The 12,556-nt window shown below is 33.1% G+C and overlaps 1 protein-coding gene across 15 annotated transcripts in view; it reads right to left on the bottom strand.

Moving 5' to 3' along the window:
- Rbcn-3B (WD repeat-containing protein Rbcn-3B) overlaps positions 1-11,809 on the bottom strand; it is a 108,089-nt gene extending 96,280 nt beyond the window's left edge. For 7 of the 15 annotated variants that reach the window (XM_067116613.1, XM_067116621.1, XM_067116617.1 and 4 more), the window contains exons 1-7: positions 10,709-10,933; positions 7,194-7,358; positions 5,501-5,607; positions 3,564-3,642; positions 3,244-3,412; positions 2,916-3,106; positions 633-778 (exon numbers count right to left, since the gene is read on the bottom strand). In XM_067116613.1, coding sequence (XP_066972714.1) covers positions 633-778; positions 2,916-3,106; positions 3,244-3,412; positions 3,564-3,642; positions 5,501-5,607; positions 7,194-7,355 — 854 coding nt within the window. In that variant the 5' untranslated portion in view covers positions 7,356-7,358; positions 10,709-10,933. Of the gene's footprint in view, positions 1-632; positions 779-2,915; positions 3,107-3,243; positions 3,413-3,563; positions 3,643-5,500; positions 5,608-7,193; positions 7,359-10,708; positions 10,966-11,681 lie in introns of those variants that run through there. The other 8 variants (XM_067116615.1, XM_067116619.1, XM_067116620.1 and 5 more) reach the window with 4 other exon arrangements.
- Positions 11,810-12,556: the final 747 nt, after the last annotated feature.

Below are 12,556 nucleotides of genomic sequence, written 5' to 3'. Positions count from 1 at the left end.
GTTACCTTTGAATTTCAAAGTTCCTTTACACCATTTATTTAGTTGGGATCCTTCACACAGAGGACTTTTTTGTTGTTTGCATTCCTTGGTAGAATAACTAGTACTGTACATACATATATACTTTGAGCTCCAGTACTATTGACTTTATTAGCCTCTTTCCTTTAACACACATCTAATATACATAAACGTGGAATATTCAAATTTTCATTAACAAAAATCCCCGGGCTGGCAATCAGCAAAATATGGTCATATGAAAAATTCAGCATGGTTTTATCACACCATCCCCTTAAAACACAATTCACTGCCAGTAGGTGTCATTTAGTATAGGTTTAAAAGTTTTACATTCCATTTCATTCCAAATAATAAAAAAAGCAACAATTAAAAATACAAGACAGTGCTTTGCACTAGTGGGAAGCAAGTTTGGAATTAAAAAATCCACACACAAAGTTCATGAAGCTCGTTTGGGTTTTAGCAAGGTAAAACGACCAAGAAAAATCCTGTGATAAAAATCTTACCTATTGTGAATAGGAATGATCAGTCATACTTTAATAGTGCTAATACTGTAACAGAAAAAGTGTGTCACAACATTTCCACAATATCAAAACAAGACTGAGTAATAGGTATCCACTTACTTAGTAGGTAGCTTATAGATGTAGCCACGTCCCATATCATTCCACACTAGTACCCGATCGGCAGAGAGGAAGTCGCCACCCATCCACCTTTCCCCGGGTGGAACTAAAACTTTGCACAATTGCGAAAAGTCTCCAGCATCATATATCTACCAATAAAAATGTTAAAAAATAGTTATTTATCAGACTTAATAAACATTGTGATAGTAACCAAAACCTTTAAATAAAAGTATAAGACCATGTTAATTTAATCATTATTATCATCATTATCATTATTATTAAATAGTAATAATAATAATAACAATAATAATAATAATAATAATAATAATAATAATAATAATAACAATAATAATAATAATAATAATATCTGCTGTTTCAACAGCATTCAGCTTATAAAAAGGTTTCCCAATTTTTGTTATCATATTCTCCTCATCAGCAGGTAGATAATAAGCACATTTCCAGAGGGCAGTAAATCTTTCCACGTCCTTTGGAAATTTGTTACTTCATTAACCTGATGATGAAAAATAAGAAACACAGAAAAGGATGTACAAGCTGAATGCCATCGAAACAACAATTGCTTCTAATAACACTGCCCTTAAAGATACTGTACTCCTTCCAAATGATAACAATAAAAATAACAAACACAATGAATAGCTACTTATTTCATGCTGACAAAAAATTCAAATATCTTATACAATATTAAAAAGATATACATATAGAAAGCAATACAAATAAAAATGCATATTTCTAAAAACTACTTACAATCGCCTTTACAAATCCTAGACACTCCATTACATAATATATATACAGTAAAATGATGATCATCAGCTGGCTAACTGACAGCATCATGCATGAGTGCCTATGGACCACGAATGCTAGTTAGGTGTGAGCTTCACTTTTCATGTACAGTAGTCTAAATAAGCTGAGCTGGGAGGAGGGGCATAATTATAAATAATGGGTTTGTATTCTTTAAATCACTTTTGTTCCCTTAAAAAAAAAATTTTATTTGTTTGACTTACAAACCTATTGTTTGCACTGGTCCTAAGCTTAAAATTACAATATGTACTAGTAATCTCCACTGAGAAAGAGTGTAGGCTAGGTATAATCAACCCCTTCAAGAAATTCTGGTTATGTTTCTTAACAACACGTTATAAAACTGGTTGGGAGCAATGAACACGACGGTGTCACCCAGAGTAATACAGTACTCCAAAAATGTTGATAAGATATTCAAAGGTTTTATATCCGATTAATACTGTTGCTGAGTAATTTATTACTGTAAAACTTTATATCTGACATTGCATACTTTACTGTTTAATATACAAAGATTCCACTGAGCACTGAATGCAACATTAAACTACTGTCAGGTAGTTCTAGTTCCAACAAACTGCATGGGTAACATTCAAGAACTCTCTAAGATGTGGAAACACTCTACCCACTATCTTCATCCCATTGAAGAGTGCATCAAACATGCACCTCTGGAATTGATGCATATGCTTATCAGGCTATGTAAATACCAATAAACAAAACTGAATATGCAAAAATGTGTATACAAAACTAAAAAAAATAGGATTTGAACAAAACACTTGATCACACAAAACTAAAATAAAATAGAATTTGAACAAAACACTTGATCACACAGACTTATTAGTGGGAACATGGGATTCCTTACAAAGTAAGAAATAAACATATCACCAATTTGTGATCCTGAAAGTTTCTGGGTATAATCCAGGAACTCATGTGTCAAGTAATAAGAATGATAAGGCTTCAAAAACTGCAAGGATCGCCTTGATCCCTTGTCACAGCTTTTAGATATCCACTATATTTGGAAGCCTATAGTCAGTGCATCAAATTACAGTATAATGAAAAACAAAAGTATGTATCCTATATAAAGATTACTGTCATCATCATTCCTACATATGCTTCTGGTAAGGCTGGTATTGCTAGCAGTCAGTATCTAGCCTGTGGGAATCACCATGGTTCCTGTTTAGGGATTCATTTCTACTGCAGTTCAAGTAGGAATAGTTGTCTGATCAACGTAACCTTATTTGAGGAAGAAACAAAATAGGGCAGTGACAGCCTGTCTGCCCATAGAACAGAAGCAGCTGAAATACCCTTTCAAAATGATTATACTAACATAAAACACAATATAACTAAGCACAGGTAAAAGTTACAACCATAAAGAAATAACTCCTTCCACATGCCTAAAAGCACAATGTCAAAATAATATTTTAAATGAAGTGAGCTAGAAACGCACATACAGATAGTATTTATGAAAATCTCACTCACCTGCCAATCATCTTGTGAAACAATGAGAACTGTTCTCTGATTATATGAGCAACAGACAAGACACAAAGCATTCAATGACCTAATCATCTTTGACTCGTGCTCAAATATTGGCTCACGAGGCCGCACTTCACGCTCACTGACAGTCCACACTTTTACCCAGCCTCCCGTAGTTACGCCTAATACAACCTCATCTGTAAAAGTAAAACATCCTAAGTACTGTACATAATACACTTAAAAGAGCAAAATGTCATGCCATAATTGATATTAAAATATACAATGCTTTTAATATAAAAAGATCCTTTATAAGAAAAAAATTCATAATGCTTACCATTTCTTCTTGGTGGTCTAAGTATATGAAGTGCTGAGATCCAATCTGGGTGTATGCGAGTAGCAAGAGAGAAGAGGATGTCCAACGTGTGTGGATCATAAACTAGAATCTCTGGATAGTTGCCCACACAAAATAACCTAATATTCTCAACATTTAACATCTGATATGCCTGAAAAGCAGAAAAAAGGAGATAATTTATTTATCCTTACTTAGAAATCAGGATTTTACTGCTGAAATGTAATAATTTCAAGACTGAAAAACCAACGTTTCACTTATCATATGACAAACACAAAGCTGACACGGTTTATCAAGTAACAAACCTTCATTGAAGAATGGATATTAGCAGAACGAAGGACTTCCACACATCGGCCATCTCTTAAATCCCAGGTGCACATTTCTCTGTTGAAATATTTTTTTTAAGTAAAGTACAGTACAGTAATAACAAATTCCAATGATGTGTTTTCCAGTTTACTTTAGCATTGATAAACCTATTTTGCCCAGCTACAATAATCATTATGCTAATTTAATTCTGTTTGTGTGTTAAATAATTAATGCTAGGGATTACTATACATGAAATATAATTTTTCTTGTAAGTAATGAAATGACACTCTCTCCCTTTCTCTTTAACATACAGTGCAGAAGTTAGTAACTGGCATAGCTACAGCAAATGAAGACTCTGCTTTGGCAACCGAAGTTAAACTACTCTGACTACTTTATATTCCTCTCACCTTATCATCTTATCATCTCTAAACCCCATCATCTTTAACAAAGAGAAAACCTGATGGAATAATAAATCCGATGACAAATCACAACAAACCCACTGCTGTACAGTGGTACTCTTTATTTCATGAACTGGTCAACTATTTAACCCATGGGTATCAGAGGAATAATTCACATAATCCAATCTCATAACACAGAAAAAGCAAAATAACACTTACAATTGAACATGATTTTCAACCAACAAGAAATAAAAAGTTTTGAAAACAAGCCCCTTACAAGAAGTTCTGTCATTACCTTCAAATTTTTCATTTATCCAATTATGAAATTTCTAAAGCTTTAATTATTAATCAAATAAGGTGCAATAATTTATTAAGAACAACAAATCCTTCAGGCCAACCCTCCAACAATTAAGACACTAACTCAATGATCTGATTATTTAGTAATAATAATACTTCAAAACAAAACAGATTTGACAGTAGACTGCACATTCACTAAGATATCAATTGCCAATATGACACACACTACTATAGATTTCATCTTTAAACCCTGCATAGTCATCTCTTGGAAAAGTGATAATTCACCCTACCACAAAGGAAAGAAATTGTTCCATTCCAATGCTCTATAATCCTATGAATTACCTTCTAACACCAGCGCCAACTTTCAGCATAAAATAAATGTTTCCGATTGATTTTAAGACTCGTGCAAATCTGACAATACTTACTGTCGTACACTTCAAATAAAAAAACACTCCTTACTAATCATGAAATGATACAGGAACAACTGGATAAAGGGTCACACTAAACTGCAAAATGTAACAATCACCATAATCACCTCATACACATTTTTATGTCAGCTTTTTCTTAGCCTCTGTGAGCCCAACAGTCTTCCATTCCCTCAAACTTCTCACACAACAGAAACACTCCTTCATCGACTTTTCGCTTTGTAGGAATTACATGTGCAACTAATTCTTTTAATTTTTCTTCTGTCCTGAGCTCTTTCTGCCTGAACTCCTACCAATTTAGGTCTTCATTTATCGTCTTTTCTATGATTCCCTGAGCCTTCCTACATGTCTTCATCTTGCTGCTTCCATATCTACTATTTTCTGACTAACATTTTTCCTCATCACTTATCATCACACATCCAAACCACCCCAATCTTGAAAACTCAAGTAACCTTCTAGGCTCTTGATACTGTACATCTCTCCACCAATTCATAGCAATCTTTCCCCTAATACTTGAGCCAAAAATCTTAATATTCCACGATCATGCCTTCTCAAAATCGCCTCCATTTTCCTTGTCAGTGCCCATGTTTCTGCTATAAAGAACAGTACAGGCTTTGTGAACCCATATAGCAGTATTTCACTGTAATACCATCAGCCTCTAGTACCCAGTCATTATCCAATTTTTCACTGACCTCATACCATTTTTAATGGTCGCTTCCAAAGCCATTCTTACATGTACATTAATTTATAAAACTGTGTTCTTCACTTATATACAGTATTAACAACACAGACAGAGTTACAACAAATTTCACTTACCCATTTTCTGAAGAACTGACCAGGAAGGAGGTCCCTCGTGCATCTCCTCCTGGAGCTAGGCAGGTGATACTAGCTGTGTGGCCAACCAACAGGCAACGAGGTGTCAGCTGTTTAATATAATAAAGAGAGTTAATTCCCTAATGAACAAACTGGTGTCAGCTGTTAGAAATATAGTAATGAGTTAATTCCCTTACCAGTAAAAGACACACTTACTCTGAAAACTATAAGTACTTAAACCACATATATTTTGACCCATTCTCAATACTGTACTAGAAATTAAAAATCTTTAAAATAAATAGGTTTGTTTCACACTAATCAGTGCTGTAGGTGTAATATGTTGAACAAAGTCAAGTTGGTAACAGGTTTAACTGTCACTGAGAAGGGAGTGCCCCTATTAGATTGTCTTTCTTTTTCTTTCTTTAATTATTCAGTTGAAAATCCTTATGGATAGAGTCAACAGACTATAAACCCAAGAGGGCTCTTAAGGGGATATCAGCCTGCAGAGAGAGAGAGAGAGAGAGAGAGAGAGAGAGAGAGAGAGAGAGAGAGAGAGAGAGAGAGAGAGAGAGAGAGAGAGAGAGTTATAGGAAAAGTGAGAGTAGCAATGGTACTTTCACTGTTCAGTAAACACTATATAAATGTGGCACATCAGAAACTGGAAGAGGAGAGAGATATCAACATGGATTACGTATCTTGAGTCACTTCCTGACCACAATCAACATTAGTAAGTCAAAGCTCAGTGTTGCATAAAATATACTAATGTAGAATGATATGTAGTTACATTAAACTCTAACCTATCCCTGAAAATTCATCCTTAGCATCAACAACTAGATAAAAAAACAGGGATAATCGTGAAGACCACCATACAACTCATTTGACGAAAATATGCAGTGCAGGTCCTTTGTAAGCAGTGTATACACATAAACTTGTAAGTAAGTACATTAACGCAAAGATTGGAAAATTAGGCTTAAATTTACATGATCAAAAACACCAAAATAAATGATGTCACTAAGCAATAACGTAATACCACAGAAAAGTTAAATCACAAAATGCGATTAGAATTAAGCAGAGAAAATTAAAACAAGTCCAGAAAGAAAATGAAAATGGAAACAAAAAACAAATAACTGAAGGTAACCCAGCACAGTGAAAACTGCTTGAAAGAGAACTGCATATTAACTAGCCAGTAAAACTGACATGAAATATAACCAACCAGGTCACATTTAGTAATAATTTTGCACCTGAATTCAAATCAAAACAAGCAATTCAAGAATGTAAAGCAAATAAAGAAAATTACTAAATACTGATGAAAAACCTAAAGGAATAAAACATCCACACTCACAGATTAGTAAAATTAGGAAAATAAATGGCACAATAAAAAAAATGCAACAAAAGCTAAATCCTGGAAGCTTAACACAGACTACATGTTAATGCAGGTGAGATGCACAAAAAAAAGTGACAGATGATAGAGGCATCTTTTGCGTGGTATGGGTGTTGCAATTAGTTCCTTTCCTTCACGATCAGGATAAGTTTGTGCAACTAAAGAGCCATTGTAAGGAACTAAGGCAATTTATGATCAATTACTTTTAAAGAACATCTGTCTTTTATGTGTGTACAGCATATCAAATGACTACAGCTAAGTTTTGTTTGTGCAAAGGGCCTATTAATATCTACAAAAACAAATTACTGTACTTACTTTGAGTTTTGGAGGCTCAAAGTCCCATACACATATCTGTCCATCCCTCGAACCAGTAATGATTGTTTGGACATCTTGAGTGAGAAGAACACAGGAGATATCATGCGTAGGAGCCTCACGGCCCCACATGACAAGTGGAACCACCAAGTTTAATGATCCCATCCTCTGAAAAAGAATATCAATCATATCACAAGTAAGATTTACAGTATTATACGAATAATGACCCGTACTGCAAACTGAAGAAAACTGACAATAAACAATAATAAATAATGTGTTCTCTAAACATACACTGTGCTATCTCAACTCCAATATATTACTGTACATACTACAAATACACTCATCACCTCATTACCTGTGTGGCATGGGTCACTGAATTTATTGTATCAGAGTAGGCTGATTCAGATGTAAAATCCTTTACATACCTAAAAGCGAGTCCCTGTCACTCACTTCATTAAGTTATTCAAGACAATGGTTTCAAATAAAGTGACATTTTACCACTAAGTTATATACACTTGCACATAAACCTTAATAAGAGATACACTGCATTAAGTTTATGATATAGCAATTCATAATTCATGCTTAATAAACCCTTCATACATATTTTTAGTACAATCATATATAAAGTTTTAAGCCAAATCAATTCATTGATACTGTAAAAAAACCAGAACCTTTTATACAGGAGTATTCTCTGCAAGGGGTTAATAATAGGTTTTTATTCCATCACACCAATGATACAGCCAAAAATCATAAAGCCAACAAAACTTAACACAAAAACTAAAGATATGTTTAAAATATATTTTAAAACATTTTTAAAACACACTTTTATTAAAATGCACTAAAAGTAAAAAATTATTTTTTAAGACACACCAGGATTTTCTTATAATTATGTCTACAAAAATAAAAGCATGGGCGCCAAAAATGGAGGGAGATGCTAAAAGAAAAGAATTATATTTTTTATTTCTTGTAGCATTTCCTTCCATGTCTGGCACCCACACTTTTATTTCTGTAGACATAATTAATTGTAAGAAAATCCTGGTGTGTCTCAAAAGATTATTTTTTACTTTTTAGTGCATTTTAATAAAAGGATGTTTAAACATTTTTTTATTTGATACTTTTTAGTTTTGACAGAAATTGTAACCGATTTATAATTGTAGCTAACGAAATTGAACGCGATATCCTGTCAAGCCAAAGAAGGTTTGAAAAATACATAGAGTTATCAACTTATTCTACTGAGTCAAAGAAGGTATGAAAAATCTCAAGAGTTTCATACAAATCCTGAGATACTGGGAGAGGTCACTGTAGGGTCACTAGAGGTCACTGCTGGCCTACTGATCATATAAGGTTGTATTGTCACCGGGACTGAGTAACCATGCAAAATTTCAAGTCCATCAGACTAAGGGAACAGGTTGAAAACCGAGTTACAAGTTTTGACCCAAACCGACAGACAGACTGATGCAGAAGTCAAGATGTAAAAAGGACATAACCCATCCACCCAATCAGCCTATAGCGTGAACTCCATCTTCTCTCCCAGGACAACTATCATCTCAATACACAAAAATTGTTCTAAAATAATAGGGTACTGTAGATTGAGGGCACTTACACAATATACTGTATGCCATACAAACCGAAATCTAGCTATGTAATAATACTGAAGATTGAAACCTGTCTATTAAATGACACCAGCTGCTCAAGAATTTTCTCAAATAGGCCTACTAAGGACAGACAAAGCAGGTGATGGTGAGGACATTAACCTCCATACATAAATGGAAAATATGAAGCAAATGTAAAACTATTTAAGTATGTGACATTTGAATACAGTGACATAAAACATGATGCATTTGAATATAATGACATAAAGGCTTCTTACAGCAAGAAAATGAAAATTAAAGTTACTAAATCAACCACTAAATACAAGAAAAATATATTTCAATAGTGAAAGAGAATAGTGTTTAAATATATTAATGATTAAATAAGTCATACTGTGTGTGGAGATTTCAACTTGTGGATTGATTAACAAAGAGGATTTGACAGTTCTATACATGTTTTAATAAGCTATTCATAGTATACTAAACTGCATACTTGTACTAACCTCAAGATCATATTATCAGTCTAAATCATTGACGACAGCAATAATGAAATAAAAATTAAATGTAGTGACTGATCTACCTTATCAACATGTGATTACAATACTACTTTTAATACAAATGTAAACATGTCAATGGTTCACAGCAAAAACAATCTTTTGTGAGAGAACAGTATTTTTTAAATTAAGACCTATTAAAGAATGGACCAATGATTTTCATAGTATTTGTAACAAAATTTATTGTCGCAACAGTATAAACAGAATAAACTGCGTTGGTGGAAGTGAATGTGTAGATTGCTTTCTTAGGCTTTTATAAAAATTTTTCTTCAAAATAAAAGAGGAATAAATAATTTAGTATCAATGTAAAAAAGGTAGAAAATAAAGGAAACCTACCCTCATTTCATGACAGAAATAAAAGTAACTAGGAGAAGAAAACACCAGAATATGCTGGTTCTAGGTGGCATTTGATCTTTTCAATTTTGGTTAGTTATGGGGTCATCCATGGGCAAAGCCTCAATCAAGAATGATTCTGCATCCTAAAAAAGGTTATGCTGAGGTAGGATGCAGTGTACTAGGTGATGTTAGGCTGATGAGCATTGAATTATGGCTTGCTGCTTATGCCGTTTTAACTTAAGTTTCGTATTTTTTGTGCGCCATGGGGTGGAATCACAGAGGGCTAGTGGGCACTCCTTGTATTAGCCTAACTGGCAATTTACCACCAGCATTTCTTGTTCAGGTGATAACACCATCTCCCTTTGTGCTTTGGGTGTGTATTTCCACAGCATCTGGTGCTTAACGGTCTTTCTGTTTTCGCCACTTGAAAATCTTGGTCTCCTGCTCTTGTCCCCGTAGAGGTATGGGCATGTGAACAAATATTTTTAGGAGGCTATAGGTTAAACCATTGATGGCTTAGCCTATGATGATGAAAAGAACTAAAAATCTCAGCACAAGGAGTTAGAAAATTACAGGCTTTATATTTTAATTGAAAATTACCCTAATTTATCACCCTACTCGTGTACCAACGATTGAGAGTTTCCTAAATTTCTTGTTTTGAAAGTAACCTAGCCAAGGTTAAGTTAGCCCATCTTGTCATCTGCCAAACACCAATAGGCCTAGGAAATTCCCAAATGTGCACAAAATCCTACACACAGAATAATAATAATAATTAAGCTGTAACTGACTTTAACTACCAGTTTATGAATACAATTAAATAAACAAGGGAAGTTTCCTCCGACAAGAAAGAAAGCTAACCTAAGTTAACTCTTGCTATGTGACATTGACAACCCTAAGGTCAGCACCGACATGACACTAGGGTTAAGATGAGAGATCTGTAATATTCACAGCTCAAATATAAAGTGGCTGGCACAAACTTCGTCACACTTATGTCATTCCATCGTCAATAAAAGTTAGCCTGTTCCTTAGGCCGACTTACCCTAAGTGTTAAGCAGAAAGTAGCAGGCGCAAAAGAGTAGACCTAAGCAATGATACACCCGTAACCTCCTCCTTTTCAACACAGCTGGATCACCTCATATCTCACTCCTTGCCAACAATCATTACATTATTTCTCTAATTTTCACTGAAAGTTCACTATTATTAGAATAATTTTAAGATTATTGATCAAACACCAGCCATAGTGATCATCTGACATTGACGGACTAGATTTTCAGCCAATGACGAGCTGATACCTGCATATTTTAGTAATGTATCTCATATTTCACAGAAAAATACGTATAGTATGCAAGACAGTTAAACCACAAATGAAATCTATATAAGATTTTAAAAGTTTTAAAAATAATTCATTGCATTCTTTTCTTATACTATATTAATGAGTGTTCGATAAAGAGAACTTACACCACAAAATAAAAAAATTACTACTAATTGAGATTTGACACATCGTTTCAAAGGGTTTTATTTATACTCAATCATCTGTTTCTGGTAAACACAGTATGAAAACCCCCAACGACAAATTTCAACTGCTATCACTAATGCTTTACTGTATTTTCTCATTGGCTCCAACAATCATGGATCGTTGTGAATAACGTTCTTCCACTGTTTACGGATACACAGAGAAGTAACTATATATATATATATATATATATATATATATATATATATATATATATATATATATATATATATATATATATATATATATATATATATATATGAATATATATATATATATATATATATATACAGTATATATGTATATATATATATATATATATATATATATATATATATATATATATATATATATATATATATATATATATATATATATTAGAATTCCCACCAGGACACAATGACGAAACAGCAGTTACCCAACATTCGCCTAAAAAGATTTCATATCAGTCATGTCATTCACTGAAGCGTAGTTAGCAGCACAACGATTGACTACTCACAATGCACTTTCTGTAGATCTTCAGCTGAAAATCCTTATGGGTAGCCAATAAACCCAATAGGGCTTTAGTCCAAAGGGAAATCAGCAGAGACAGAGAGAGACACTTTGTAGGAAATGGTGATAAATATATAAACTGATAAGAGGGAATAAAAATGAGGTCAGTACACCTGAGTTCAGGAGACATCGTTAGAAAGCATGAACGAATTTGCTCCTCGCTTAAACACTTGTGGCCAAATTTCACAACTGCATTAGGCAAACCATTTAATATATATATATATATATATATATATATATATATATATATATATATATATATATATATATATATATATATATATATACCTATACACACACACATATACATACATATAGTATATGTGCACACACAAATTATATATATATATATATATATATATATATATATATATATATATATATATATATATATATATATATATTTATCATAAACTTTATCACATACACAATTGTTCTGTGCATTATTACAATTACTAGCAGGACCTCATTCAAACTGGATGGTATCTAGTGGAGATATTTATTCAGAAAAAGTTACAGGCTTTCTAGGACAAACAGATATTTGATAATAAGGACTGTTTGTCCTAGAAAGCTTGTAACTTTTTCTGAATAAATATCTCTTCTAGATAGGCTACCATCCAGTTGAATATATATATATATATATATATATATATATATATATATATATATATATATATGTGTGTGTGTGTGTGTGTGTGTGTGTGTGTGTGTGTGTGTGTGTGTGTGTGTGTGTGTGTGTGTGTGTATAAGTGTGTGTTTATACTAAGTAACGAAATTTTTGCTTGGTACCTACTAAGAAATGAGAAATTCACAACGAAAGAA

The sequence above is a fragment of the Macrobrachium rosenbergii genome, chromosome 14 (genome assembly GCF_040412425.1).
Source record: "Macrobrachium rosenbergii isolate ZJJX-2024 chromosome 14, ASM4041242v1, whole genome shotgun sequence".
Taxonomy (NCBI): Eukaryota; Metazoa; Arthropoda; class Malacostraca; order Decapoda; family Palaemonidae; genus Macrobrachium; species Macrobrachium rosenbergii.
The sequence above is the reverse complement of the archived record's forward strand: the minus strand, read 5'-3'. Positions and strand labels throughout refer to the sequence as shown.